The following is a 27,945-nucleotide window of genomic DNA, read 5'->3' on the forward strand; positions in this document are numbered from 1 at the left end:
CATTAGGTTAAGACACTGAGGGGCGGGACAGGGGCGTGTTGTCAGTATGTTTCTGAGTCTGAATCATTGAGTTCGTCATCTGGGATGATGAGGCTGTCCTCGCTGCCCAGGCTGTTGAACTTGCAGTAGGAGACATGCTCGGAGCGCAGCACCGGTAACGGGTCAAAGGTCACAGTCTTAGATAAGCTTGAGTAGTGGTTGATGGTGTTAAAGGTGAGGCTCGACATGGTGCGGGTGCTGCTGGGAGAGATGGGCATCATGGAGGAGAGTATCAGCGCCAAACAGTCGGCAACGTCCTTGTTCGGAGCACAAGCCAAAGCTGGAGTGTAACCTGGCAAACACAATTTATTAAATTCAATGTTTAGGTGTACAAAAAAAAAGAAATAATTATGTTCACATTCGTTGTTGCTTCAGTGACTCTCTAAAAAAAAAATAAAAAATAAAAAAATATATATTATATACACTTGTTTATAGACTAAAATAACTAGAGAAACTGAGTCAAAGTCAAAGATGAGCATTTACAGTATTTATAAAACACATTTGGTACTTTTAATATTAAAATATAGAATGTTAAATGTAGTGATAATATACATGCACTGTAGAAAATAAGTATACAACAAAATATTACATAGTTTAAATTATTAAAATTGTGTTTTAATATTTCTATTAAATCATTAAAGGTTTAAGGCATGTAAAACTAAATAAAACAAGGGGTTTAAATTGTTTTTAAAAGTAGTCTCTTCTGCTCACAAGGCTGCATTTATTTAATAATAAATGCAGTAAAAACAGCATTGTGAAATATTACAATTGAAAACTGTTTTCTATTTTAATATATTTTAAAATGTCATTCATTCATTCAATGGCAAAGCTTTGTCAACTCTTCATCAATTTAATGCACCCTTGCTAAAATTTCCTAAAAAAGCATTATTTAGTATTTTATTATTATTTCAGTATTTCACAGTGTTATTTTATTTAGTATTATTGAGATGCTATTATACTTTTTATTAGGGCTCAAGCCGATACAGGATGAAGGGGCCTATTATTTTAAACTTCCGGGACATTTTGGGTACCTTAACATGCTCAAAAACTCTTGAAAACTGATATGTTTGAATCTGCATCCAGCCGGACCAGACAGAGATTCACATGGGAGGGTCACATTTTAATAAGGCCATTTTCAACTAGCTCTGTACTACACACCGTTTGACCTACAGTCACCAAGATTCATAGACACCTAGATCTCATCAGGCCGAACAACATTCATACTGACCGTCAGCGCGCCACACAACAGGAAGTCAGCTATTCAGGGTTTTGTGAAAAGAACATGGTGTGGAATTTGCAATACTCCTCCTATGATTTTTATCTGATCTCCACCTAACTTTGTCAACGTGATCTCAAGGCATTGGGGATGCTAAATTGCGTAGGGATTTTTGATATCTTGAACGGTTTGGCAAGGTAAGGCAACAAATTTATAGCAAGAAATTAGAAACAAGAAGTATCTAGTAACTTTCACATACATCGTTTGATTTTGATGAAGCTTAAGCAGTTTGTTCGATGTTTAAGGCCGATCTCATAGACGTGACTTATGAGTTATAACCACCAACTGGCAGCATGAAGTGTGTCATTTTGAAAATGCTTTTAAATGAGCCTTTAATTTTTACCCAGTTTACCTCCTACTTCACCCGAATAATGTCAAAACATGGTAGAAGGGATTCGTAATATCTTAGTGTTACGATTAACACTAAACCTTTTCAACATCATGCCAAAAACACTAAGGAAACCAAATTGTGAATAGTTTTTGGATCTCTCAAATGGTGTTGATATGTTTATCAAATTAACAGCAAAAAAAAAAGAAAAGAAACATCCTATCTTTAAAGTGCATTGTTTAAACTCCTCAAAACTTTTTACAAATGGAGAATGTGCCATGCTTAGTTTCATTTTTCATGCTCATTGGAGTGACAACAAATTAAAATCTATCAGACATTTCAGCTGACAGATAATACTACGGTTGGTTGTCCACCAGATAGAGTCATAGAATATAAAATAAGCCTTTAAGCCTGATCCTCCTCTTGCTCAGTTTCCATCAGTTAGAATGACAAATATATACATAGCTAAATATGCACTGTACTGGTATTATACCTGTAGTTTTATATTATTATTATTTTACAAATGCTTATGGATCATTAAAATCATTTTAAAAAATGATTATAGGTCATTAAAAGCTTTGGTAATACTTCACAATAAGGTCTCATTTGTTAACAACAGTTAATGCATTAACGAACATAAAATAACGATGAACAATTTATTTTGTACAGAATGTATTTATCTTTGTTAATGTTATTAATAAAAAAGTCAATAAGTTCACAGTACATCAACTGTTAGCAGACACAAAACAACTAAGTTTTAATTAATAATGTTCTAGTACAATTTTAACTTAATATTAACTAAGATTAATAAATGCTATATAAATATTGTTCATGTTAACTATTAAAATTAATGTTAAACTTAATGAAGTGTTACCAAAGTTTTATATATGGTTCTCTGTGTATGTTTCACTCTTGATGTAATCATATAGTGTAATATATAGATGTAGATTTTAAAGACTCACCATTCTCATCCACGGCGAGGACACTGGCTCCTTTACCCAGCAGCTCCTGTACGACCACCGTCAGACCGTTAGCAGCAGCGATGTGCAGCGGCCTGAGACGACACACAGAGAGAAGCAGCTCTCTATAATCCTCAGATGACGAGGAGGACAACAAACACACGAGCAGGTACGGGACTTACGTCTGCAGCGCTGCGTTTGTGCAGTTGATCAGGTTTCTGTCCATCACCTTCTCCAGAATTAACAAGGCACTGGTTTCATGTCCCTACAACACACAAACAATACAAACGTGACCTCTCCTGAAGGAAACACTAGTGCACACAAGACTGTCAAAGAGATGCTGAGTAGGGATGAGTGATATGGAGTTTAAACTAGATCACAATATTTTCTGGTATTTATTGACAGTGATATCAATGACATTAACTCGTATGCTTCCACTGAAGTTTATGTTTAGCGCTTCAGAAATGTGACAGTTTCCAGTAAGGGAGCATAGAGAGCATAGATGCTATCTAGTTTTTGTGGTGCATTATGGGATTGAATGTTCCAGTGCACTGGAAGGATTTTGCAATTGAGACAGCCCTAAAATGGTCTACTCCCTGATCAGTGCCCTGACTACTAAACTAGGGAGCTAACTGAGATATTGCTGATCCCTAATGCAGAGATTCATATAATATATAGATGCATGAAAAAAATATATAATATCTGTGAATGTTTTTTATTTATATTTTGGCTCTCATAACTGAGACAGGATTTTTAATACACGACTAGCAGGAGGAATTGAGCTCTCTTTCCATGCTTGTTTTTGTAGTTTTTCTGGCCACAGGGCTGCACTGATGTACAGAAGAAGTCATACTGTCATGTTTGATGTAAATCAGTGTGTGAGTGTGTGTTTGCTACCTTACTGCAGGCCAGATGCAGAGCTGTGTTTCTGTGAGCGTCCTGTAATGTCAAATCAGCTTTAGCACTGCTCACCAGCACCTCTGACAAACACAATCAACACCTCACATTAATATCAGATCTGACATGATTACACATAACAATAACAACACATCTGCTGTAATGACACAGAGATATGAAGGAAACTCTTAAAGCCACAGCATGCAATAACACAAGAGGTCTCTACATTGAATGTTGTCTCCCGGTGTTGTTGTTGTTTATTAACTATGAAAACTATTTAAAAATATTTTTCATAACTGAAATGAAGCTTAAATAAAATGAATTATAAAATTAAATATAATACATGAAAACTGAAGAAGAAATTAAAAATAACAACATGCACATAAAATTAATAAAACAAACTGAAATGAAAAATCTTAATAGAGATATTAAAGAAAAGAATAATAAAAATGACAAAAGCACCTAAAAAAAAAATTGTAAAACCGGAATAAAAAAATAACTAATTAGAAATAAAAAAAGTCAGAAGTACAAAGTTACTAAAAATGTTAAAAAAAAAAAATTACACAAAAAAAAATTACTGAAACTAAAACAAAACTAAAGCAAATAACAAAAGCATACAACATTTGTAAAACTAAAACTACAATTAAATTGAAAACTAAATAGAATTGTTAAAAATACTGTTCTGCATTGTAAGGGAATGTTATTCACAACGGCAACATGTTGTATTGCAGTGTAAAGTTACTTCTGAAAAATTTAACTAATTCTGTTACTTTGTAACATTTCTATTGTATTTGAATGAATAGATAGAACTTTATTTGTTAATTTCAAGCATCTGTGACTGTAATTAATCTGTTGTCTGCTCCCTGTTAGTATTTTGTACGGCAGAAATCTGCTTCTGCTGTATGTTGAGAGGGCCGCGTGTGTCTCACCGACGGTGTTAGTCTGTCCGTTCTCAGCGGCCATCATGAGCGCTGTTTTTCCCAGCGTGTCGATGGCGTTGACCTGAGCGTTGTGAGCCAGCAGCAGCTGCACACACTCCACGTGATCGGTGTACGCCGCGGCGTGAAGCGGTGTCCTGCGGGACACACAGAACACATCAACTCAACATCAAACTGTAGAGCTGGTCTGAAACATCTGAGCCATGAGGATCTTCACCTGCTCTGTGAGTCTGTGGCGTTCACAATCGCTGGACCTAAAGTTTCTATCAGCAGCTCAGCCGCAGACTCGTTATCATTAATACTGAAACAGAGACAAGAGAGACGGACATAACGATTATTGGAGTTTTAATACTACTCTAGCTTCAAAATTTCACATTAAATGTAATTAATAATTAATTAACTGTTTCTACACCATTTTATCAGTGTGTCATGCTTTAATACATTTAATATGAGCGTTATGCACAATGTGAGCAGGTGTTTCTTACACAGCGCAGTGCAGCGGACTGAAGGAGTTTCCCTCCGGCTTCTGAAACACATCGTGCTCCAAGAGCAGCTCAACACACGCGTCATGACCTGAGATCAACAGATCAACATGGAAAATACATCAGATCATGAAGGGAATGTGCTAATGTTCATTTATTACAGCCCTCTTGAAAAAAAAAATGCTAAAAAAATATATATTATTCCTTTATTTGATGATGCAGAGTTTAATTGCCAAATGCCACCCTAAAAGAAAGCCTTGCCCGCCCTGCTGCCACCCCAGTTGGCAGCAACGAATTAAAGGTTATGGCCAAATAGAGCGCGAATCTTTCGTGATTCGTGATCCCCGCTCCGAACTCCCGAACCGATTCAAATGATTTGCGATCTCCAAACTGACTCAAATGATTCGCGAACCCCCTTTGAACTCCCGAACTGACTCAAATGATTCGCGAACCCGCTTTGAACTCCCGAATTGATTCAAATGATTCGCGATCCCCATTACTGATTCAAATGATTCGCGATCCCGCTACGAACTCCCGAACTAACTCAAATGATTCGCGATCCCGCTACGAACTCCCAAACTGATTCAAATGATTCGCGAACCCGCTTTGAACTCCCGAATTGATTCAAATGATTCGCGATCCCGCTAACTGACTCAAATGATTCGCGATCCCGCTACGAACTCCCGAACTAACTCAAATGATTCGCGATCCCGCTACGAACTCCCAAACTGATTCAAATGATTCGCGAACCCGCTTTGAACTCCCGAATTGATTCAAATGATTCGCGATCCCCATAACTGACTCAAATGATTCGCGATCCCGCTACGAACTCCCGAACTGACTCAAATGATTCGCGAATCCGCTTTGAACTCCCGAACTGACTCAAATGATTCGCGATCCCCAAACTCTAATAATTTACAAAGTATTAATATACCGTAATATTTTTGTTGTTGTTGTTGCTGCTATGAAAACAGACCTAAGCCATCAATAACCTTTAAAATGGCTTAAATGCATTATATAAAAAATAATGAGGCAATAATGATTGGTTAATAATAACACTGTTAAAATACATAATGTAGCCAAATACAAAATAAACAATTTATGTACATGTTATTACAAATGCCATGTGATTGCTGCTGTTACACTTACAAACATTTCATTCAAATATTCACTTAATCTTTCATTTTTGGCCACCTTTTTGCTATAGATGACACATGCACAATTTTGTTGAATAAATTATAAAGCCTATCACAACCCTTACTAAAAAAAAACAAAACATGGTTTTATCATAGCAAAACTGCTTAGTTTCCTTTTGCATGATTTCTGAATGATTGAGACTATAAAATAAATTAGAGTCATAATAAAGTTATAGCCACAGGTAAATGTCGAGAGCTACAATTGTGATTTGTAAATAATACAATTTATTCATTTAGTTTTTTATTTGATTAAAGTAATTTTTTCACCCCTATGGTAGTTTTTTTTTTCCATCATCATATTTGAGGAAGGGGAGCACAACAATAAATCCTGCTTATGGGAACCCTTAAGGTGATGTTATACACGTCTCTGGGAATGTGTGCTCTACTACACACACACACACACACACACACACACACACACACTGAAGCACGCGTGGTGTTTTCAGCTCTTCACTACATTAACACATGATGTATGCTACACATGTGCACTTCAGTATGCTATGAGAGGATTTCACCATTTCATTTGATAAAACTATCGTCATTCATTCGTATAATATACACAGACTGACAGAAATGGCAATGTCTTTACGACAACCTTTCAAAATAAAATTGAAACTCAAACAGAAATATAGCACTATTGCACAGTAGAGTATAATATACTTCAAGTAGGCCTAATGGCTAATAATAATAGTTAATTAAAAAACACAGAAACTCTGTCTACAACTCACCAAAATAAAAGTTTGGTCTAACTCAAAGAAATTATGTAAGAAATTGCACAGTAAAATATACTTAAAAAAAGATATACTAAAACATTATTTTAAAGGAATATCACACAAGTTTTCATAGAAGTTTTAATTTAAGCTTGCCAAAACAATAACACCATATTTTTCAAAAACAATTTCTAAAAGTACATTTGTATTTGTGCCTATAATGTTTATTTATTTATTATTATTGTCAGCTAATAAAACCTATGCTTCAGGGACCATATTCATATTACATCTAAGGTTAAATGTAGCTCTTGACTGGTTGAGTTAGATGATGATTAACACTAAACAGTAGAAAATCAGTTGAGTCTCCCCAGCTGGAAATGTCATTGGCTGTTAAAATCTTGTGTTTCTTATAATAAATTGACATGTTAATAACACTTATTCTTTTATAACGCTCTTAATGACATGTTGATGCATACTGTATGCATTAGTGAGTGTGTGGTGCTTATGGGGTATGGTCACTTATTCCTTATATGAACTGTTTCAAATGCAAGACATTGATTGCATGAGATTACGTTTGTAAATGATAGCCTGTGTCCTTTTGTGCACATATATTTATCATCAAACTGTGATAATTGTGACTAAATTCAGTATATATACGTCTGCCATATGTTGCCACCCCTCAAAAATTCCTGCCTCCTCCTTGCCACCCCATCAATATTTTTCTAGATCCGCCCCTGACTATAATATACCTGCATATCATTTAACTTTTTTGTAGTTTTTACTCCACATAATCAGTCATTGTCTATGGCTGTCTGGATGAAGTAAAACACCAACAGATGGAGCAGAAAACATCAGGCTCATGTTTGCATTTACTGTAGCTCTAACCTTGAAACCAGAATTATGCATAAAATAATGTCATATGGGTGAAAATGGGCTGAGAATCGAACTAATAGCAGATTCAGACAGGAATCATGTGTTTGTGGCAGTTTTTCTGCTGATTAAGGAAGAGTGTACAAGACGACTTCTCTGCACAGATGATTTCTTAAGCAGCTTTTGCTACAAACAGGTATTCTACTGTAGGGAGGTGTTACTGTATATCAAATACATTTTCTCAGACAGCAGTAAGTTTAGCGTCACAGATGTACCATTATAACAGGCCCAGTGCAGCGGTGTATAACCACAGTTGTCCTTGAGGACGAGGACGGTCTTCTGGGTTTTCAGAAGGGCCCTCAGAACCCCCACATGACCACAGGCAGCCGCCAGGTGCACAGGAGAGCGCCCCCTGCTGTCCTGAACCAGCAGACCGGAGCCGTGCTGCAACAGAGCCTCCACACAGGCCTCCTGACCCATCACTGCCTGTGACACACACACACACACACACACACACACACAAACTTGCTTTCAGTTTAAGATGAATTTGAATAACTTTAAATTAATGTTTCAAATGCACAGACACTATTTAAACTGAACAGAGATGAATGATGAACTGCCTTTAACTATCATTTTGTATTATTGACACACTGTTTTCCTAATTAATGTTGTTCAGTTGCTTTGACGCAATGTATTTTGTTTAAAGCAGAATTGAAGATGCAGGTGTGTGACTGACCCCGCGGTGGAGGGCCGTCCTGCCCCATTTATCTCTGGCCTCCACACTGGCTCCTTCACTCAACAGAAGATACACACAATCTGTGTGTCCACCCAGAACCGCCAACATCAGAGGAGTCCTGAACACACACACACACACACACACAATCAGATGAACAATCCCACAATCATTCAACCATACGTCTGAGATAGAGAAGTCCTGAAACTCACTGTCCCTTCCGATCACGGATGTTGACGGCCGTCTGCTGGTCACTGTTGTGGATGAGCAGACGCAGACACTCAGAGTGACCGTTCATGGCTGCAGACACACACACACACAGACACAAACGCAGAATGAAATAATCTCATCTGACCTCACTTATCTCATATACAGTAACCGTCTTCACGTAGCATCAAGTCTGGCTATGCAAGAGAAGCACTGACCAAAAACTGACCGTTTAGACAGAAGGACACCATATGATTGACATGTAAAGCGATCAAGCATTTTTACATGACATTTATATGTAAATAAACGTTACATTTGATATTGCAAAACAGTTTAAGGTCAGTAAGACTTTTTTTCATTTCTGAAATGAATACTTTAACATGCATTAAACTGACTACAAGTGATAGTAAAAACATTAATAATTTAACTGAATATTTAAAAGAAATGCTGTTCTTTTGAATTTTCCATTCAGAGAATCCTGAAAAAATTAAATATATCACGGTTTCCACAAAAATATGAAGCAGCACGACAATGTTTCTTGAGCAGTAAATCATCATATCAGAATGATTTCTGAAGATCATGTGACACTGAAGACTGGAGAATGATGCTGAAAATACAGCTGCGCAATTACATTTCACTTTATATTCACATAGAATACAGTTGTTGACCTGCAGAGTGTACGGCGCTCCTCGTGTGTGTGTGTGTGTCAACCTGCACCATGTACGGCGCTCTTCTTGTGTGTGTGTGTGTGTGTGTGTTGACCTGCAGAGTGTACGGTGCTCCTCTTGTGTGTGTGTGTGTGTGTTGACCTGCAGAGTGTACGGTGCTCCTCTTGTGTGTGTGTGTGTGTGTGTGTTGACCTGCGGCGTGTATGGCGCTTCTCGTGTGTGTGTGTGTGTGTGTGTTGACCTGCGGCGTGTACGGTGCTCCTATTGTGTGTGTGTGGTGTGTCAACCTGCACCATGTACGGCGCTCTTCTTGTGTGTGTGTGTGTGTTGACCTGCACCATGTACGGCGCTCTTCTTGTGTGTGTGTGTGTGTGTGTGTGTGTGTGTGTTGACCTGCACCATGTACGGCGCTCTTCTTGTGTGTGTGTGTGTGTTGACCTGCACCATGTACGGCGCTCTTCTTGTGTGTGTGTGGTGTGTGTGTGTGTGTGTTGACCTGCACCATGTACGGCGCTCTTCTTGTGTGTGTGTGTGTGTGTGTGTGTGTGTGTGTGTGTGTGTGTTGACCTGCAACATGTACGGCGCTCTTCTTGTGTGTGTGTGTGTGTGTGTGTTGACCTGCAGAGTGTACGGTGATCCTCTTGTGTGTGTGTGTGTGTGTTGACCTGCAGAGTGTACGGTGCTCCTCTTGTGTGTGTGTGTGTGTGTTGACCTGCGGCGTGTATGGCGCTTCTCGTGTGTGTGTGTGTGTGTGTGTTGACCTGCGGCGTGTACGGTGCTCCTATTGTGTGTGTGTGTGTCAACCTGCACCATGTACGGCGCTCTTCTTGTGTGTGTGTGTGTGTGTGTGTGTGTTGACCTGCACCATGTACGGCGCTCTTCTTGTGTGTGTGTGTGTGTTGACCTGCACCATGTACGGCGCTCTTCTTGTGTGTGTGTGTGTGTGTGTGTTGACCTGCACCATGTACGGCGCTCTTCTTGTGTGTGTGTGTGTGTGTGTGTTGACCTGCGGCGTGTACGGTGCTCCTATTGTGTGTGTGTGTGTGTGTGTGTGTTGACCTGCGGAGTGTACGGCGCTCTTCTTGTGTGTGTGTGTGTGTGTGTGTGTTGACCTGCGGCGTGTACGGTGCTCCTATTGTGTGTGTGTGTGTGTGTTGACCTGCGGCGTGTATGGCGCTTCTCGTGTGTGTGTTGACCTGCGGCGTGTACGGTGCTCCTATTGTGTGTGTGTGTGTGTGTTGACCTGCGGCATGTATGGCGCTTCTCTTGTGTGTGTGTGTGTGTTGACCTGCGGAGTGTACGGCGCTCTTCTTGTGTGTGTGTGTGTGTGTGTGTTGACCTGCGGCGTGTACGGTGCTCCTATTGTGTGTGTGTGTGTGTGTGTGTGTGTGTTGACCTGCGGCATGTATGGCGCTTCTCTTGTGTGTGTGTGTTGACCTGCGGAGTGTACGGCGCTCTTCTTGTGTGTGTGTGTGTGTGTGTGTGTTGACCTGCGGCGTGTACGGTGCTCCTATTGTGTGTGTGTGTGTGTGTGTGTGTGTGTTGACCTGCGGCATGTATGGCGCTTCTCTTGTGTGTGTGTGTTGACCTGCGGAGTGTACGGCGCTCTTCTTGTGTGTGTGTGTGTGTGTGTTGATCTGCGGCATGTACGGTGCTCCTATTGTGTGTGTGTGTGTGTGTGTGTGTGTGTGTTGACCTGCGGCGTGTACGGCGCTCCTCTTGTGTTTGTGTGTGTGTGTGTTGACCTGCGGCGTGTATGGCGCTTCTCTTGTGTGTGTGTGTGTGTGTGTTGACCTGCGGCGTGTATGGCGCTTCTCTTGTGTGTGTGTGTGTGTGTTGACCTGCGGCGTGTATGGCGCTTCTCTTGTGTGTGTGTGTGTGTGTTGACCTGCGGCGTGTACGGCGCTCTTCTTGTGTGTGTGTGTGTGTGTTTGTGTTGACCTGCGGCGTGTATGGCGCTTCTCTTGTGTGTGTGTGTGTGTGTGTTGACCTGCGGCGTGTATGGCGCTTCTCTTGTGTGTGTGTGTGTGTGTTTGTGTTGACCTGCGGCGTGTACGGCGCTCTTCTTGTGTGTGTGTGTGTTGACCTGCGGAGTGTATGGCGCTTCTCTTGTGTGTGTGTGTGTGTGTGTGTGTGTGTGTAGGTTGACCAGCGGCGTGTACGGTGCTCCTCTTGTGTGTGTGTGTGTGTGTGTGTTGACCTGCGGCGTGTACGGTGCTCCTCTTGTGTGTGTGTGTGTGTGTGTGTGTGTGTGTTGACCTGCGGCGTGTACAGCGCTCCTCTTGTGTGTGTGTGTGTGTGTGTGTGTGTGTGTGTGTTGACCTGCGGCGTGTACGGCGCTCCTCTTGTATGTGTGTGTGTGTGTGTGTGTTTACCTGCGGCGTGTACAGCGCTCCTCTTGTGTGTGTGTGTGTGTGTGTGTGTTGACCTGCGGCGTGTACGGCGCTCCTCTTGTGTGTGTGTGTGTGTGTATGTGTTGACCTGCGGAGTGTACGGCGCTCCTCTTGTGTGTGTAGTCCTTCAGCATCATGGATGCGCCCTGACTGATCAGTAGATCCACACACTCCGCGTGACCCTTAAACGCTGCCAGACTCAGAGCTGTGTGACCCTGAGGCGTCCTCACGTCCAGATCCAGCAGAGACTGCACCAGAACCTCCAGAGCCTGATGGTGACCGTGATACGCCTGGACACACACACCAATTTCAGTTTTCAAATGTCAATATTATACTTTACATATAGAAATATCAATACAAATCATATCCCAAATCTACGATCTGACTGGATGAGCAAGATTTTAAAATACTTGAAGCTGAACCAATAAACCATATTATTTGGCTGAAGACTTGTTTTTTTGTGATTATTATTAATATTATATTTAATTAATTCCTAAACATTTTTGAACATGTTATGCCTAAGAACACAATTTAACTGAGACAAAACACTGAAACACACTCATATAGCATTATTAATATGCATTCATATGCTTTTATTTTCATATACTGTTCATGTCTGTTTGAATTTAAGTTTTATTCATTCTGTTATGTGCTTTTGTCATTGTATAAATTTTTATTATACTATGCATCTTTTGTTTTAATTTCAGTTTGAGTTTAACTAAAACTTAAGTAAATGTTTTATTGTTGAATATAAAAAAATCAGTAATGAAAATAAAACAAAATATATATGGATAAAGATGAAAACTTTTAATATGTAGATATATAAAATATAAAATTAAAAAAATATATTATTTTGTTTTATTTCAGCTTTATTTATTTTTATTTCATCTTTATTTTAACTACCAAAAACATTTATTAACAGTTTAGTTAATAATAAGAACACTAATGCAATGCATATTTGTTCACTGTTTAATGTTCACTACTATCTAATATTATACAATATATAACAAAATATAATGATAATATTTCTAATGCATTATTATTGTACAGAGCTGGAGATGTGGAGCTTTGACTCACGGCTAGGTGTAAAGGGCTGATGGGAGGCTGGACGTCTGTGTCGTGTACGATGCTTGATGCAGACGAGTCCATCAGCTGAAAACACACACACAGCTTCATGAATTTATACACAATAGTTTTATATCAGAGGAATACGGTGAAAACACAACACTTAGTTAATGCTGAGAACATGAGATGGCAGTGTGTTTGAGTTATTCAGAATTGGACTTGATTTGACTGGATCATGAAATGTTGCTATTATTCATACATAGTATTTTTTAACCCTTTCAAGCTTGACAGAGGTGGAAAAAGTTATACAGTTTGATGGATGATGAAAGATTTTGGAAATGTTTTTTCTTTATACCAGAAACATTTTTTAGTAAGGTAAAGAGGGCTGATTGGTGATTTCATGATGACTTTGAGTCATCGGATAGATTCTGTATTGGAAAGGTCTATTTGAATAGAAACACAGATTTCAACTCACCACGTCTAACGGCGTTTCATTGGCGATCTGCAAAATAAAACACAGGGAAGTGGTGAGGAGTGTTTGAAGCTCAGGATGTGTGTGTGTGTGTGATGCACTAACCAGCTCCAGACACACTCGGTGGCCGTACGCTGAAGCGTAGTGTACAGCGCTGTATCCGTCTTTATCCCTGAGAGCTGGATTTGCATCATTCCTCAACAGATACTCCAGACACCTGACAGAGATCAGATCAGTGAGTCAAACACACACTGTTCAGAGCCAACAGACAGGTTCTGTGATTAAAAAAATATTTTATTTTCTTCATAGTGAAATCATAACTCAGATAATGTTAATCAATGGTTCATAATTTTGTTAAAGCCACCAGTTTGCATTATTTCAACTTCTGTTTAACAGCAGAATTCTTAGTGAAAAACTACATTACCCATAATGCTGTTCAAAAATGCCACCAATCAGAGACTCATGGCAAGCAAATATTTTTTATTTTAGTTTGCCTTTTAGTAATTTTTATATGTCAGTTTAATGTATTTATTTCAGTTAATTGAAAAGGCTTTTCCCATTTCAAAGGTAAGTATTAAAAAACCTATTATTTATATTTCAGTTAAAGATACTGCTTTTTCATAGTTTTAGTTAACAATAACACTAATGCAATACACAACACTCTTAAGAGAAAAATATTTTTTGGCAATAACCCTAAACTGTTAAGGCAGACACACTGTGAGCTCTGAGGTTGTTAATTAATGGTATGTTTTTGTGAAATCAGTTCACATTTTTTCAACTTATTTTTCAAATTAAACAAGTTGAATCTGTGGTGAAAAACTACATTACCCATGATGCTGTGCAGAAAATTTCACAGTAAACAAATTTTATTTAGTTTTTATTTTCAGTATTTTATTTCAGCTTAATTTCACTTAATGAAAATTAATTTTAATATATTTATGTTTAATAAATTACTATGTAGTATCTGTGCACAATAAACACATTTTATATATGGCTCAAACACCCGCATCATCTACTATGTTTGCTGATACAGTATGTGCCGCACACAACTGAAAATACTGTATCCCACAATGCAGTGCACTCCACATGACCTTGAATGTCCAGTGTGCTGAAGAGCAGTGTGTTTGTGTTCACTCACTTGCCGTCTGAGTCTGCAGCAGCGGTGTAGTGCAGAGGACCGCAGCCCCTGACGTCCCGCTCGTTCACACTGGCCCCGGAGCCCACCAGAGCAAACACACACTGATAGTTACAGTTAGCAGCAGCGTAATGAAGCGGCGTCCTGAGAGAGACAGAGATAAATCATAACCAGATCTCTGCTGCAGGATTCATGTAATGCTGCTTGATCACCGCAGCTCTATCTGTGCTGGAAATACACATCCCAGCATGCTTTAATGACAACAGCTGACAATAAGTGTGGAGCCTGTCAACAACATGACTGTGTAACAGCTACATTCTAAGCCAAAATGAGAGATTTCTATATATATATATACACAGTACAGACCGAAAGTTTGGAAACATTACTATTTTTAATGTTTTTGAAAGAAGTTTCTTCTGCTCATCAAGCCTGCATTTATTTGATCAAAAATACAGAAAAAACTGTAATATTGTGAAATATTATTACAATTTAAAATAATTGTTTTTAAATGTATTATACTTTAAATTATCATTTATTTCTGTGATGCAAAGCTGAATTTTTAGGATCATTATCACACGATCCTTTAGAAATCATTCTAATATGATGATTCATTATCAAAGTTGGAAACAGTTCTGCTGCTTGATATTTTTTCAGAACATGTGATACTTTTTTAGGATACTTTGATGAATAAAAAGTAAAAAAAAAAAAAAAAAAGAAGCTGTTTTTAAAATATAACTTTAGTAATAACAATATACACTACTGGTCAGTAATTTGGGGTCAGTCATTTTTTTTCTTTCTTTTTTTTTTTATAAACTCAATACTTTTACTCAGCAAAGATGTGTTAAATTGATAAAAAGTGATTGTAAAGAAAATATATTATTAGAATATATATTATAATTGTTTTAATAAATGCAGTTCTTTTGAACCTTTTATTGATCCAATATATTAGACAGCAGAACTGTTTCCAACCCTCATAATAAATCAGAATATTAGAATGATTTCTAAAGGATCATGTGATCGACTGATGTTACATGTGACACTGAAGGCTGGAGGAATGATGCTGAAAATTCAGCTTTGCATCACAGGAATAAATTATTTATTTAAAGTATATTCAAATAGAAAACTATTATTTTAAGTTTTAATAATATCACAATATTACATTTTTTTCTGTATTTTTGATCAAATAAATGCAGGCTTGATGAGCAGAAGAAACTTCTTTCAAAAACATTAAAAATAATAATGTTTCCAAACTTTTGGTCTGTACTGTATATATATATATATATATATATATATATATATATATATATATATATATATATATATATATATATATATATATAAATCTCTCATTTTGGCTTAAAATGTAGCTGTTACACAGTTCCAAACTTATTGTCAGCTGTGTGTATATATATACATACACATACACATACATACACACACAATTACAAATGAAAAATTCTACAATTTAATTTACACTATTTTAATAAAATAATGAATTAAATAGTTTGAATACACACACACACAATGCTTTACTTCTTGGCTGGTCTCTGTTTTAATTTTCATCACTCTTTTTGTCTTAACTGGCTGTGTAAAATGACTTTTCAAAATAAAAACAATTATTGATAAATATTGTGTATGCGCATAATATTTTACTATTTTTTAAAGCATCAAAAAGTAAAATATGTGGATACATTAATGAGATTGATTTTATTTTAATTTCATTGAGATTAGTTTTTATTTTTCAAAAATCATAATAATCCAGATCATATACTTCAATAACACCTTCGCCAGTTTCTTGAGCAGCAAATCAGTATATTAGACTGATTTCTGAAGATCATGTGACACTGAAGGAATGATGCTGTAAATACAGCTGCACATCACAGAAATAAATTACATCTTAACAGATATTCACATAGAATTAGGGATGCACGATAATATCGGCACAACATCGGTATCGGCCGATAAAAGCTTAAAATGACAATTATCGGTATCGGCCGATATGAATATTTCTGCCGATGAGCCAAACCGATATTCTCCAAGTGAAATAATTTACCTGTTTTTCAGATGTGAATGTCTGTCTACATTTGTAAAATAATAAATTGATGGTAGAATCAGTACAGAAGAGATACATGGATTTCTCTTCAGTAAAATTAAAGTTTAAATATATCAGTATATATTTGTATATATATCGATATCGGTATCGGCCAAAATTATTTAGAAAATATCGGCATATCGAATATCGGCCAAAATCCAATATCGTGCATCCCTACATAGAATATTTTATTTTTAATAAATGCATCCTTGTTGAGCAGAAGAGACTTCATTCAAAAACATCTAAATGTAACTCACCTCCCAAATCTGTCTTTCCTATTAAAGTCAGCATCCATGTTGAGCAACAGATTTAAACACTCCAGATTCCTGAAGAAAAGGAGAGAAGGTCACGTGATCAGGACAACAGATCATCCAGGCCACAGGGGGGCGCTGATCACCCAATCAGAGAGCAGCAGCGCTGTGACTCACCCTCCTGCAGCGGCCGCATGCAAACAGGTCCTGCCAAAGTCATCCGGCGTGTCGACGTCAAAACCTGAACCAACAGATATCCATAATCAAGACCAGTTAAAAGCCAAAGGCACTTCCCTGAGAGAGGGAAAAATAAGTTTTCATGCACAGAAATCAATTTTAACTCCTGTAAATCTTCACGATTGATGTGATTCACCTGAGGAGAGCAGTTTTCGACAGCAGTCTGAAAATCCGCTCAGAGCCGCCAGATGCAGCGGAAACATTCCGTGGACGCCCCGCCTACAGAGGCGGAGTCACAGTCACATGATCAGCACGAGCTCATGAATTATGCATCACTGTAAACACACGTCCTGTCACTCACTTGGCCGTGTCCGCACCGTTGGTTATGAGCGTGTTGATGAGCAGCTCGTGACCGTATCGAGCCGCTATATGAAGCGGAGAGTTTCCATTCTCATCCTCGCTGTCGATCTCTGCGCCTTCAGATGAGGAAAGAGAGGATGAGGAGGAACAGGAGAGGAAGACCAACAACAAACAGACAGAATAACACACTCACCGTTCTGAATGATGGCCTGCGATCTGGAGTATCGCCCGTGAATGGCTGCCATGTGGAGAGGAGTCTTACCATCTTTACTCTGGATTATTAAATGTTGATCAATTATTATGTAAATACAGTCATAAGCAGTTTTGATACAGTACTGTACATTGAAACAGAAAACATTCATTCTAAACAGTAATAATATTTCACAGCGTTAGTTTCTAGTATATTTTTGATCAAATAAATGCAGCCTTGGAGAAGATTAATAATTAATAATGAAGATAATGTACATAATTACATCACTTCTGGTTAGATGCTAACTATATTTTGTTGCCTACATGTGCAATAACATCTAATCTAATCAAAAGGTTATTCTATGGCAATAATACAGTAGAATATATTTAATATAGTGCGCTGGATGTTATAACTTAAATAAACAAATAAATAATATTAATACTTTTTTTTCTTTGCAACTGGTCATATATGATTCAAATTATGTATAATTTAAGAAAGACAAGTTATAACAATCAGAATTTTTTACAAATGTTTTTGTGTAGTAACTTGTATAGGGCATTTAATTTGAACATTTGCAGCTTTGGCTATACATAATAAGTGACATATGGTGATGTAGAAGATGAGAGGTGCTGTGTGTGTGGACCTTGCTGTTGATGTTGGCTCTGTTGGCGAGGAGCAGCTGGAGACAGAGCGCCCCCTGGCGGGACGCGGCGGCGAAGTGCAGCGGGGAGAAGCCCTTCTCATTCACCTGATTGACATCAGCTCCTGCTTCGATCAGCTCATTCACCACCACGTCCTGCCCGTTAAAACACGCCAGGTGCAGAGCAGAGTTTCCGTACGCGTTCGGTTCCTTAATCTGAACACAGAGACAACATCAGGTGCTTAATGGCTCTGTTTTTGTTCAGCTGACCGTGTACAGTACATCTGATGTCAAGTCAGATTCAAGGCAGACTCAATCTAAGCCATGTAAATACAGCCATAACTACATCGTTTTTCAATGCCAGTAATACAATAAAATAATATTTAATAAAAGCTGCTGAAGGATCATGAGACACTGAAGACTGGAGTAATGATCATAGACTGTAAAAAAAAATATGGACGTAGTGTCCGTGACATCACCCATAGTCTCCTCATTAGCAGTTTTGAACATAGACAGTAAAAGAAATGGACACAGCGACCCCATTGGAACTCAACTGAGACAAGTGAAGCCCATTTTTAGCGTTTTTTAGCACTTCCGTTTCTGACGCGCAGACTCAAACGAAGCTTGATGACGTCACCAACCTGATCGACAGATGTAAATGTTCTAGTAGCTGTGCGTGCAAACTGCCATCGTTAATCTTGCAGAGACGGCGAGCTTGAGCGGGGAGTTCTTTGTTGTGAGTGAGCAGGAGTAAGTATTCTGATTAATTATTTTGTATAGTATTTTAAAATGTAACGCCAGTACGCCATATTAAGTTAATTGCCTGCGAGCTTCTCCTCCTGTCTGTACGGTAATGCGACAGAGTCGAGTGGTTATGACGCAATCGTTAGCCTATTTTTTACAAAAACTGTTTATACGGGGCCATAATGTAACATAGAAGGTAATGGAGCCCTTTATACATTGTTGTGTATCTTTAGAAATAAATAATGGACAAACAGAGTCTTTAAAAGCCTCAGATGTAAAGTTATTCGCTGTCAAAGTGACGCCAAAATGAATGGGAGTCAATGGGAATGCTAACGCAAGAGAAGTTCTGCTACAAGATGGCGGCACGCAGCCGACTTCAACTTCCGGTCGACATCCTTGCCGCCTGGTTTTGAAGCCTAAAGTGCGGGCCGTCGCCATCTTGGCAGCGTGTCACCGCACGACTCTCCCGGATAATCGAAAATGGGCAAAAAGGCGGGAGCTGATTGCTGAAGCCACGCCCACCTAGCGCGACGGCATTGTCAGCAGCGGCAATCCACCTGTCACTCAAGTGACCACGCCCTTAATTATGCAAAACTTTACGTTTTTAGCAATATAGACCAAAACCATTTTTTGAACCAGGCTGTAAACATGTTTTTTTCTGCTTTTAAGTTGGGCATTTTAACATGGGGAGTCTATGGGACTGACTCCTTTCTGCAGTCAGCCTCAAGCGGCCAGTCGATGAATTGCAGTTTAAGTCACTTCCTTATTGGCCTCACGAGAGAGAGCGGGAGGTTGCCGCTCGGTAATGATGCAAAAAAATTCAGCTTTGATCACAGAAATAAATTACAGGTTAAAGTATATTTAAATAGAAAATAGTTTTTATTGTAATAATATTTCACATTTTTACAGTTTAATTTTGATCAAATAAATGCACCGGTGTAAATTATTACATGTTGATTAATTATTATGTAAATACAGACATAAGCAGTTCTTCAAAACCAACAATACATTTAATACAGTCATGGATATTATATTATATTATATTATATTATATTATATTATATTATATTATATTATATTATATTATATTATATTATATTATATTATATTATATTATATAGCATCTTTCTGTTTGATATAAAATATTAATGATGAACATACATCCTGTTCAAATTGAACAATACCTGATTTAAATAATTTTTTTATTAAATAAAAATGTGGTATAACAACATTCTATGAATGTTTGCATGTGTGTTATTGGGATATTAATTTAAACAGTTGTAGATTTGGCTATACGTCACACATCAAATTGTAAAAAACATTGTGATTTTGAGAAGTCAATGAAGTCATCAACTGACTGAGATCAGGGTAACAGGTAACACACAGCAGGTGTTCTCTACATCAACCAATCATGGTTCATGTTGCGACCAAGGGGCGGAGCTTTATGCACACTGTGGGCGGGGCTTACTTACATCAACGCCCAGATGGAGCAGGTATTTGACGACGTTGATCATTCCACTGGAGGCAGCGGCGTGAAGAGGACTGTACGATCTCTTATCCTTACAGCAAACCTCAGCGCCGTGAGACACCAGGAACTTCATGACCTCCAGGTGACCTGAGACAGACAGAGACCGTGAGAGAGATCTGAGGCTGGTGGAAACAGGTTTTCTGTTCGTCCTGATGGTAATGTTGACGTCTCACCCATGTATGCGGCCCAGTGAACGGCTCGTCTGTCCTTCTTATCAAATGCATTGACGTTTGCGCCTCTGGACACCAGCAGCTGAACCATCTGCAATGACATAGAAAGCAAAGATTACACCATGAATACTAAACTAGATGTTTTATTTATTTCGATCTAGTCTAGAGGACCTCAGCACACTTTCAACAGGACTGCGAAACGGCTTAAACTGATTTAAATCCACAACAAGTATTCTCAAACACACTGTATTTTAAGGCAGTCTCTGTTATTTGACTTTGTTTGGAGAACTGCTGTGCTAGATAAAAACCCCTCACTGATCAATAATATATCAGCTTTTGGGTCATGTATCTGCCAGCAGCTTTCTACAGACCTCAATCTGTTGGATTTGTTCATTTATTAGAAAACGAAAACTAGTGGTTTTTGACTGTTGCTCACTATGGGCCAGATTTACTAACAGCTTACTCCAACACAAACCGTTGTACTTGTAAGACACGCAGTGAAAAGTTAAAGCCATGGACACAGTTTTTTTTTTTTTGCATCTGACTTTATTGAATATGCATTTGTAGGAGTTTCCATTTCAGATGCAACATTTATGAGCGTAAGGTATTAAAATGAATCACGCAATACAATTTACTAATGTTTGTGCTCGTCAAATTACTGGTATTTACGCCATGATTTAACGCTCCCCACAAAACCAGGTCTTAAAGCAGATGCTAATCCGTGCTGCTCTTGGTAGATTGTGTTGGTCATTCTAAAAATGATCTGATTTTTATAACTTGCACACTCTCAGTAAATTACCCAGAGAAATTTCAACTCCTATTAGTGCTAATTTGGCCCTATGATTATTAATATGAATGAAATGTATCTCACATAGTTCTCTGGATTTTGCATTGAAGCACACAGAGTTTCTCATTTAGCTCTAGGTGTGAACAGGTCTTTTGTCTGCCATTTATTTTGCTTTTCGTTTCACTCAAGGTGAAAACAGGTCTCATAAACTCTATGACCCACAGGATACTGTCCAAACGTGAGCAGATATTGTGATCTGTGCACAGAGAGAGAAACTGAGCGTCTGACCTCCAGGTGTCCGCTGAAGGCCGCGTGGTGTAGAGGCGTGCGTCCGGCGCGGTCCGACACATTGACGTTGCTTAACAATGGGACTAATGCTTCGGCGCAGCGCACAGCTCTATGGGACGCAGCCACATGCAGCGGCGTCTGCCAGCTCTTATCCCGCGCGTTCACATCCGCCGAGTGTTTCAACAGCACCTGGACTGCTTCCTGAACACACAATCACATTAATGAACATGAAAGCCACTTCCTGTGTGTATATTTGCTGTTCTGACGCTGTCGTACCTCACTACAGGACGCCACGGCCCGATGAAGAGGAGTGAGCCATTTATTATCTTTGGCATTCACTCTCGCCCCTGAGAGAGAAGGAGAAAGAGAAAGTTCCCGCGTGAATGAATTACACGTTTAATGTCACAGCTGAAGCAGGACACGTGGAGCTTCCTGTAAGCCTGTTCAAAATAAACCCCCAAAATGCTCTGAGGCTTTAAATACAGCGGCACCTGTTACTTTTCCTCTGTCATTCATGGCAACAACTCCTCCTTTACACACGTCACATAATGTGTGTGTCTTCTGTCAGTGTGTCACTGGTGTAGCACTCAACAAATATGAGTTTCCAATGATCATCTGCAATATAACAAGTTACTTCTTTTAAATACACTATGTCAGTGTTGCTGTAAGTCGTTGCTAATGTGTTGCAAGGTGGTTCCTATTGTATTTAAATTATTGATGTATCTTGTTTAGATGAAAACACAATAAATATGATTTTTATGTGACGTGCACAATCATTTTTTTTTTCAGCAAGGATGCATTAAAGTGATCAGAAGTGACAGTAAAGACATTTATACATTACTAATCTCACTAAAAGATTTCTATTTCAAATAAAGGCTGCTCTTTTGAAATTTCAATTCATCAAAAAATTCTGAAAAATTAAATGCATCACAGTTTTCAACACCGATAATAATCAGGAATGTTTCTTGAGCAGTAAATCAGAATATTTTCATGATTTCTGAAGATCATGCGACTCTGAAGACTGGAGGAATGATGCTGGAAATACAGCTTTGCATAACACAAAAAAAATTATATTTTACAATATATTCACATAGAAAACAGCTATTCTAAAGAGTAATAATATTTCATAATATTACAGTTTTTACTGTATACAAATAAATGCAGCCTTGATGAGCAGAAGAGACTTCTTTTAAAACACTTACAGACTCCAAACTTTTGAATGGTAGTGTAGATTTATCCACCAACCCAGATAACATCATAATTTGGATCCATTAATGAATCTGGCTGATATTTCAGTCCCCACGCTGGAGGTGTGGGATCATTAGGAGAGTTTGGGGTGTAAATGACCCTCCGTACCTGACAGGACGAGCAGCTCTAGGATCTCAGTGTTGCCCAGGTAAGCAGCAGCGTGAAGCGGCGTTCTCTTCTCACAGTCCTGAGGATCCACAAACATGCAACAATTACTGAAGAATCAGGTTTATTAAAACTAGTCGTTTTCACTAAAAGTTTAGGGTCGTTCAGATGTTTTTTGTTCACCAAAGCAGCATTTCTTGTTTTTTACTTTTACAGTAAAAATTTTGAAATATTATTATAATTCAAAATAACCATCTTCTATGTGAATATATTATAAAGTGTAATTTATTTCTGTGATGCACAGCTGTATTTCCAGCATCATTCCTCCAGTCTTCAGTGTCACATGATCTTCAGAAATCATGAAAATATTCTGATTGACTGCTCAAGAAACATTTCTGATTATTATCGATGTTGAAAACATTTTCTCAAATATTTTTGAGGAAGCCAGGTTTCTTCGATGAACGGAAAGTTCAAAAGAACAGCATTGATTTATAATAGAAATCTTCTGCAATATTATAAATGCCTTCACCGTCACTTTTGATCAGTTGAATGCATCCTTGCTGAATAAAAGCATTCATTTCTTTAAAAACAAATCTATTGCTGATTGGCGTAAGAGGCTGGTGATACGCAGGGCAACTTTTTGAGACCTTTTGACACCAGGTGAGACACAGAGTCCATCCAAAGTATCCAGATAGAAATGTGTTACCCATTCTCAATGGGAAAGTGTCCAAGCAGTATTGCTCAAAACATTACCCCGTCTACCATCAGCCAAACACACCAACCAATCAAATACTCAAGAACGACTGCATTCAGTCTCATTTCTGCTCAAAACTGAGTGAAGCTGCTGGTTCATGCATCATATGTTTATGCGAGTCACCTCTGATTTGCATGAGTTTTACTCCATTCAGAAGTATTTGATGCATGTGTGGTTTCAGCAGGGTGTGTGTTATATGATACACATGTATTTGTATGTGTGTGTGAGATCAATGTGTCCGCACATCTCTAGAGACGGCATGCAGAAACACGAGACACAAGCACGTTTCTCTATTTCAGGTTCCCGGGATCTTCTGCGATCACCTCTCCTGTAGCTTTAACCCTTCCTGCAGACGCTTGAGGAAAACATTTGCATCAATAAAGGCGATCACGAAAGAGCGGATATCATTCATTCCTCAGTGTCATGCCACCCTGCAGGCTTCTGTTTTCCATCTGGTCTGGAATGAGAATGGAAAACAGGAGGCCAAGCCACACCGAGTCACATGACCCGACAGGCCATCAGTGATTGGCTGGCAGAGGAACAGGCGTCTTTCCAGGCGTTGGCAATGAAAACAGCCTTCTCATTAAACAGTGAGCAGTACAATAAACCATCCTCAGTCCAAACGTGGGCTCATGACAGCCTCTCGGATGAAGATCCATTAGGAAACTAAGAGAAATAATGTTCAAGAACTGCCACTGAGTCCATTTGAGAAGGGTTTCCAGGAACATCCATCAGTGAGAAACCAATCATGTAGTCTCAAAACCCACTAATAATAACTGACAGATGACCACTGTCAGAGAATTTCAAAGGATAGTCTGTGTTTTTGCAAGTAATGGACATTCACCTGTACGTTGACGTCTTCTTTCTTGAATATGAGAGAGCGAACTTCATCTGCGTCGCCGTTAAATATGGCTTTAATCAGAGAGGGCTGTGGGGAAATGAAAGAGATGCTTAAAAACAATACTGGAGACCTTCTTTAATTCAGAAAGACAAACCAACACTGATATCAATCAAATTATGACAAGCTCGTCTTGAACAACAGGCTTTGTTAAATACTGAAGATGAATGGGAATATGAAAAGATATGAATGAAACTGTGTTTAAGCGACATTCTGGGAATCAGACATCAAGACGAAAACAAGAAACCGTTGATTCATCAGCACGCCAAAGAGAAATGCGTATCAATACGTCATAACATGGGGTAAAAAAAGATGCATTTTAAAAAATGCATAGAAACCTGCTATAGAAAGAAATATTGTAGGAAACAAATTAAATAATGAATTAATATTATCCAGATTAATTTAAATAAACACTGATATTGGCTGATACTGGTTTATCATGCATAACTGCAATATGCTGTGAATTTGTTAAAGCACGTTTATTATCGTTATTAAAACAGAATCTAAAACTATTAAAACATTATTGCCTATTTAAATTAATCTGAAATAAAATAAAACTGAAAAATTATTTCAAAAACTTGAACAAAAAAAAATGTAATTGTTGCTTTTGCAGCTAATTGAAATAAGTTTAAGCTAAAGGACTAAAATTATTAACTGGAAATAAATTAAAGCTAAAACTGAACTACAGCTAAAATTAAAATTAAAAATAGCAAAGCATAGGATTAGTTTAGTAATTATTGAAATTAAAAAATAAAAAGGTAACAAAGTGTTAATCAAACCTATACAAAAGTATATAATTAATAAAAATAAATAAATCACACAAACAAACCTATGCATTAAATATCTTATTCAAGGTTATTCCAAATAAGGACAGGCTACACTAAAGCCCCGCCCACTGGCTACACTAAAGCCCCGCCCACTGGCTACACTAAAGCCCCGCCCACTGCCTACACCCCCCCCCCCTCTCAGGCATCATCACAGAAAATGATTGAAAGCACAACTAATGTATCTCTCTCAGAAAAACAGCTGCAAAATCTTTTTAAAAAGTTAATTTTAAGACCTTATTTACTTAACTCTATTGTCATTGTAACAGAATGACACAATCCAGTCTGCAGCACATCAATAAAATCAATAAACAAGTACAATAAAAACTGAATAAAATAGCAAATGTATTAGTATAAGAAAGTATTAACAATAGAAATACGAAGGTCTTCTAATCTCTTCTAATCTTAGTATTCACGGACAGCATTAAGAGAAGCTATTGCTCTTGGATTAAAACTATTTCTCAGTCTGTTTGTACGTGCTTCAAGTCAAATCATTTTCTACTAAAAGGTGAGTTTCAGAAATAAAAGGTACAGATTTTTTAGAGCCTTTTGAAAAGGTTCTGCCCCAGTGACAGCTTTTGTACCTTTTTATCTGACAGAGAAGAGAGTAAAGAGGAGCTGACAATTACTGAATGTACTCATAAACACACACACACACACACACACACACACACACACACACACACACACACACACCTGCTGCAGGCTGTAAGTGGATTCACCTCACAAACACATGATGCAGCAGCTGAAAGCAGACGTGTGAATGAAAGACAGGAGGAATGTCGTAAAAGAAAGAACGCAGCTTTCCTCTGTTTAAGAAAACTGTTTAAGGCCTGTAACAACAACAGCAAAACTTTAGCCTGAAGCTCCTGAAAACTGACTCAAACCAGTCAGAACCACTTAGACTGATCTTCAAAGAACACTTTTAACTATTAGAGGACAAAACCAGCTGGAGAAATCCACAGAACTGAAACCTGCCCGTCCGGTTCATCCACTAACCTGATGATTATCCTGTTAGTTTGTCTGGTTTCCGTTCTCACACCTGCTGTTCTCACCGATATAGAGCAGCAACACTTTGTTTGAAATGTGGGAGAACAATTCACAATGCATGCAGTATTCTCAACACTGCTATCTATGAGCATTAGCATAAAAATGTGTTCCTCTTTTTCTTTTGTAGGTCAACTACAGCCAAGATGAAACAACTAAATATGTTTAAACTCCCTGAATAATGGCTCAGATAGAAGTTAACTGTACGACAGGTAAAACATAAAAAAATAAAGACATATAGATAGATAGATAAAAAAAATCTAAAATAAGTCATTAGAAAAAATCTAAAAATCTTTGCTAAAACAACTCAAAAAAAATAATAGATTAAACTATTTTATTAACTAAAATACAAATTAAATCTAGAATAATTATTACATAAAATTCAACAACACAATTTACAAAAGTTTTTTGAGGAAGAAAATAGAATGAAAAAATAAAAAAAAATTATGAATGAATAAATGAATGGAGGAATATTGTATAAAATAAACATTTACAAAAGGTTTTAAAATGTTATCAAAATAAAATATAGATAAAAAATAAATATGAGATAAAGTCCAACAAATTCAGATTAATTCTGTTTAGAAAGGGTTTTCAAAATCTAAATTTAATTTAAAAAAATAAATGAAAAAATTAAATAATAAATAGTTAAAATATAAGCAAAAACAAAACAAAAAAAAACCTATTTACAAGAGGTTTTAAAATGTTATCTTTGATAAAAAATAAAAAAATAAAAATAAAAATACTAAATGTGGCCTCACTTAATTAATCTGAATCAGACAAATATTAAAGAGTACATGAGGTATTTGTACTTGTATAAAGTGTGTTTCTGGCCTAATGTCTGTTCACACAGAATACATTCTTGGATTATATTTTGCAGTTGTTGTTGAACATCTTTGGCCTTTGCGATGCATCTCACACCATGTCAAGTTAAAAAATAAGTTATATTTGTATAGAATCCAGTGTATTTTGAAAGCAAGAATGGACGTGTGCTGCGTGTGAAGTGTGTCCTAATGCACGCTGACATTTGCGTCATAACAGCTGTATTTCGTCCTGGTCCAAGGTCCACAACTCAATCCTAGTCACATGATCCAGGGTTTCCAAAGGGAATTGTTGGACCTCACCTGGAAACCCCAATCAGATCTGACAGAGACGGATGAACGAGTCTGTATCTGTCGTCAGATAATAACGTGGGACGGATCATGACATGCAGCTACTAAAACAACCGTATGACTTCTGGATCTCTCTTGTAGTTTACCGCTGCTTCACACACACACACACACACACACACAACAGACATCCCATTATCATCCACCTGCATTCAAATCAGCCACCTCACCTTCTCGTCCTGAGAGGAATTCTGGGAAATGTGGTCCGGGGCAGCTTTGGAATGCAGAGGGGAGGGATCGTCATCTTCCACCTCCTCCAGGACCACGATACACACACGACTCCTGCGCTCCGACTGCATGCCTGCCTC

The 27,945-nt window shown here is 38.0% G+C and overlaps 2 protein-coding genes across 2 annotated transcripts in view; both read right to left on the reverse strand.

Annotated features, from left to right (window-relative positions):
* LOC113062565 (serine/threonine-protein phosphatase 6 regulatory ankyrin repeat subunit A-like) overlaps positions 1-11,367 on the reverse strand; it is a 215,327-nt gene extending 203,960 nt beyond the window's left edge. The window contains exon 1 of the mRNA XM_026232490.1: positions 11,347-11,367. The gene's annotated coding sequence lies outside the window, so the exon portion shown is untranslated. The remainder of the gene's footprint in view (positions 1-11,346) is intronic.
* On the reverse strand, positions 42-27,936 carry LOC113062561 (serine/threonine-protein phosphatase 6 regulatory ankyrin repeat subunit A-like). The gene is made up of 28 exons (XM_026232485.1): positions 27,808-27,936; positions 24,547-24,630; positions 22,952-23,030; positions 21,872-21,942; positions 21,596-21,796; positions 20,524-20,611; positions 20,295-20,437; positions 18,082-18,294; positions 17,442-17,520; positions 17,250-17,364; positions 17,085-17,167; positions 16,889-16,952; positions 16,718-16,786; positions 14,372-14,512; positions 13,339-13,450; positions 13,237-13,263; positions 12,774-12,848; positions 11,785-11,986; positions 8,641-8,728; positions 8,432-8,549; positions 7,971-8,181; positions 4,923-5,010; positions 4,655-4,738; positions 4,429-4,574; positions 3,500-3,582; positions 2,785-2,867; positions 2,606-2,697; positions 42-331 (listed from the first exon to the last, which is right to left on the reverse strand). The coding sequence occupies exons 1-28, from the start codon at positions 27,934-27,936 to the stop codon at positions 42-44; spliced, it is 3,258 nt and encodes a 1,085-aa protein (XP_026088270.1).
* Positions 27,937-27,945: the final 9 nt, after the last annotated feature.

Source organism: Carassius auratus, chromosome 44, assembly GCF_003368295.1.
Source record: "Carassius auratus strain Wakin chromosome 44, ASM336829v1, whole genome shotgun sequence".
Lineage (NCBI taxonomy): Eukaryota > Metazoa > Chordata > Actinopteri > Cypriniformes > Cyprinidae > Carassius > Carassius auratus.

Excerpts from the sequence above, each read along its gene's own strand:
- LOC113062561 (XM_026232485.1), bottom strand. The coding sequence starts at position 27,936 with ATGCAGTCGGAGCGCAGGAGTCGTGTGTGTATCGTGGTCCTGGAGGAG. Across the intron at positions 24,631-27,807 it reads ATTCCTCTCAGGACGAGAAG|CCCTCTCTGATTAAAGCCAT; the intron begins GTGAGGTGGCTG and ends ATTTCCCCACAG. Across the intron at positions 16,787-16,888 it reads CATGCGGCCGCTGCAGGAGG|GAATCTGGAGTGTTTAAATC; the intron begins GTGAGTCACAGC and ends CCTTTTCTTCAG.